Source organism: Castanea sativa, chromosome 12 (genome assembly GCF_040712315.1).
Source record: "Castanea sativa cultivar Marrone di Chiusa Pesio chromosome 12, ASM4071231v1".
Taxonomy (NCBI): domain Eukaryota; kingdom Viridiplantae; phylum Streptophyta; class Magnoliopsida; order Fagales; family Fagaceae; genus Castanea; species Castanea sativa.
Window position 1 is genome coordinate 2,326,693 of NC_134024.1, and position 3,800 is coordinate 2,330,492.

Consider the following 3,800-nt stretch of genomic DNA (forward strand, 5'->3'; position numbering starts at 1 on the left):
CATACTTGAGGAGTAGCTGCTGGAGTAGCTGCTGAAGAAGAGACAGAACACTCCCCCTTACTGTGAAAACCAGGAGGCAAAGTCATGTAAACTTCCTCATCCAAGTCCCCATGGAGGAAGGCATTGTTGATATCTAATTGATGTAAAGGCCATGATCTAGCAGCAGCAAGTGCAATTAAAACTCTTACTGAAACAGTTTTAGCAACAGGGGAAAAGGTTTCCAAAAAGTCAAGACCTTCTCTTTGGGTATAGCCTTTAGCCACCAATCTAGCTTTATACCTCTCAACACTGCCATCTGGATTGAATTTGATCTTATAGACCCACTTGCAGCCAATGGGAGATTTACCAGGAGGTAAGGCAGTCACATCCCAAGTATGATTGTTCTCAAGTGCATGAATCTCTTTGTCCATGGCAGCCCTCCAAAGAGGGTCTTGAACTGCCTGGGAGAAGCATGTAGGTTCTTGAGGACTAGAACCAACTGTCATCAAGTAAGATTGATAACTAGGGTCCAAGTGTGAATAGGTGAGGCACTCATCAAGGTCATAAGGAGCACCAGAAGCAAATGTAGCACAGGCATAGTCCTGCAAGTAGGCAGGAGGTCTGATGTCTCTAGTTGACTTCCTGAGAGGCATTGGAGGTGCTGATACAACTGGTGGAGAAGAAGCAGGGATAGGCAAAACCTGACTAGTACTATTTGGAACATCAATAGACATGAAAGAAGTAATAGGGTCAACAGTAATGATATCATTATAGGTAGATTGAGGAAATGAGGTAGTAGGAGTAGTGGAAGGACCAAGATCAGGGATGCTAATAGGAGTAACAAAGGAATCATTACCTGCTGAAGAAGAGGGAGCAACAACATCCTCAAAAGGATCTGCAACAGGACTAGAAACAGATGCAAAAGGAAAAGAATGTTCATGAAAAATAACATCCCTAGAAAGAAACACACTGTTAGTAGCAAGGTCTAAAACCTTATAGCCTTTTACCCCAAAAGGATACCCCAAAAAAACACACCTTTTGGCCCTAGGAGCAAACTTTGTTCTGTGATTTGAAAGGGTAGAAGCAAAACATAAACATCCAAAAATTCTTAAATGGACATAAGTGGGTGGATGACCAAACAAAATCTCAAAAGGAGTTTTATTTGATAAGACTGAGGAGGGGGTTCTATTTATCAGGTAAACAGCAGTAAGAACAGCATGTCCCCATAGGTATAAAGGTAAATGAGAGTGAAACATGAGAGCCCTAGCTACATTCAAGATGTGTTGATGTTTCCTCTCAACAACACCATTTTGTTGAGGGGTTTCAACACAACTCAATTGATGACAAATACCCTTTTGAGTAATGAAATCCCTCATGAAAAATTCTGTACCATTATCTGACCTAATGGTCTTAACCTTTTTTGAAAATTGAGTCTCCACCATGGTACAAAAACCTTCCAAAGCAGACTGAGTTTGGGACTTATGTTTCAACAAATAAACTCAAGTACACCTTGAACAATCATCTACAATTGTTAAGAAGTATTTGCAATTATCAATGGTAGACACTGAGAAAGGTCCCCACAAGTCACAATGTATCAAATCAAAACAAGCAGAGGAAATTTGAGAGCTTTTATTGAAAGGCAAACGTTTTTGTTTTGCAAGGGGACATATCTCACAGGCAAAGTTCTCAATAGAAGTACAAAGTGGTTCACCATTGTTCCTAATTGAAACTAATTTGTCATTAGACAGATGTCCTAATCTAGAATGCCAGACATGAGTGTTATGCACTAAAGAAGTTGCTGCAGAAACAGAAACAGACATGGAATGTGAAGTGGAGTTCCCTCTTTCCAGCAAGTAGAGTCCATTGCATTCCTTACCCAGACCAAGTGTGCTCCAATGAGCAAGGTCCTGGATGAAACACAATGTCCCAAAGAAGATAAGACAACAAGAAGTAGACTTTGCTAACTGACTGACAGAGATGAGGTTAAAACTAAATGATGGTACACACAACACATTGTAAAGAGTGAGTTTTGCTGAAATCTTCACAGTACCAATGTGTGTGACTAAGGCTGTTTCACCATTAGGCAGATTAACATGAGTGTTCAAAGTAGTGGTGATAGAAGTAAAACAAGTGACAGAATGCACCATATGGTCAGTAGCCCCTGTGTCTATGACCCAATCAGAGGTATGGAAATGATCTGTATCAACTACTTTGGCAGAAAATATAGAATGTTGCAAAGTAGGTTTGAAGGAAAAATTTGAGGTGGTACCTGACATAGTGTTAATAAAATTGGAATTGGCATGATCTGATGGGGAAGACACACCAGTTGCAGCAGACACACCACAAGCTTCAGTAACCAAACCAGAGACACCTCCACTTGTACTAACAGATGCAGCATGATGATTGTAACCTTGATCAGTAACCAAACCAGAGTTGAAAAAGGCAAGCAACTGCTCACACTGTGCCTTGGTAATGGGACACTGAGCAGATGCATCAGAAGCACCTTGTGGATAGGTGACTTGATTTGCACTGGCATTGATCTTCCCTTTGTGCTTGTAACCTGGTGGATAGCCATGGAGCTTATAACACTTGTCCACCATGTGTCCAAGCATGTTACAATGGGTGCATAAGGGCCTATCCTTCTTAGGGCCACCTTTACTGCCAGAATTTCCTCTAGTATTGACATACATCGCCACTGAGTTAGGCTTAGGTGTGAAGGTAGAACCCTGACCATGACCAATGCCTTTGTGTGATTCCTCTTGAAGGATCAAAGCATACACCTTGCTCATTGATGGGAATGGCTCAAGCATGAGAATGTGACTCCTTACAGTCTCAAAATTCTCATTGAGCCCCATTAGAAACCTCATCACATAAGACTTCTCATGAGCCGTACGGAGTATTTTCATTGCACCACAGGTACAAGCTGGTAAAGGCTCATAATGAAGAAATTGATCCCAAAGCTTCTTGAACTTAGAATAATACTCAGTTACTGACAATTGACACTGAGTTATCTGTGAGATTTCTTGCTGAAGATTATAAATTTTTGGTCCATTTTCCTGTGAGAATACTCGCTGCAACTCAAGCCACATCTCCCTCGTAGTCTCACAATACATGATGCTGCTTGAAACATCCACATGCATGGAATTGATCAACCAAGACAGCACCATTGTATTACAGCTTTCCCAATCTTCATACACCGAAGAATCAATTTCAGGTTTCTCAATCTTTCCATTCACGAAGCCTATCTTTTTCTTGGCTGTGAGTGCTAGAACCATAGCCCTAGACCAAGATTGATAGTTCTTCATCCCCAACAATGGCTGAGTGACCAAGACATGACCTGGATTCTCACTTGCACTTAGCAAAAAAGGATTGGGCGAATTGGTCTCTGTATTGGAATTGGAGACTGGTTGCATGGTTTGAGTGTTTGTAGGATCGGAGTGATCACTTCCTTCAGCAGAAGCCATGAATGAATTTCAAGATTGAAGAAAGAGAAGAAAAAAAAGAAATTCTCCAAAAGATTTCTCAGAACAAAGGAAATTTTCTCGAGGAAAATTCTTGTTTGGAATGAAGGAAAAAGCTAGGAAATCAGTGTAACCTGTGCTAGCTGCTCTGATACCATGAAAAAACTGAGAGAAATCTAAATAAACTGAGAGAATTTCATTGATTGAAGAAAAGATTACAAGAATGGAAAAACTTACTAAATAATACACATTACCCTGTTTATATACACAGTGAACAACTATCAACCAGAAGAAATGGCGCCAAAGACAGTTACAATCAGTTACTGAATCTTCTAGAATGTACACGTGGCAACCAAAACT

The 3,800-nt window shown here is 40.5% G+C and overlaps 1 protein-coding gene across 1 annotated transcript; it reads right to left on the minus strand.

Moving 5' to 3' along the window:
- Positions 1-1,478: 1,478 nt before the first annotated feature.
- Positions 1,479-3,443, minus strand: LOC142619466 (uncharacterized). Its single transcript, XM_075792564.1, has one exon. It carries the CDS (start codon positions 3,441-3,443, stop codon positions 1,479-1,481), a length of 1,965 nt encoding a protein of 654 aa, XP_075648679.1.
- Positions 3,444-3,800: the final 357 nt, after the last annotated feature.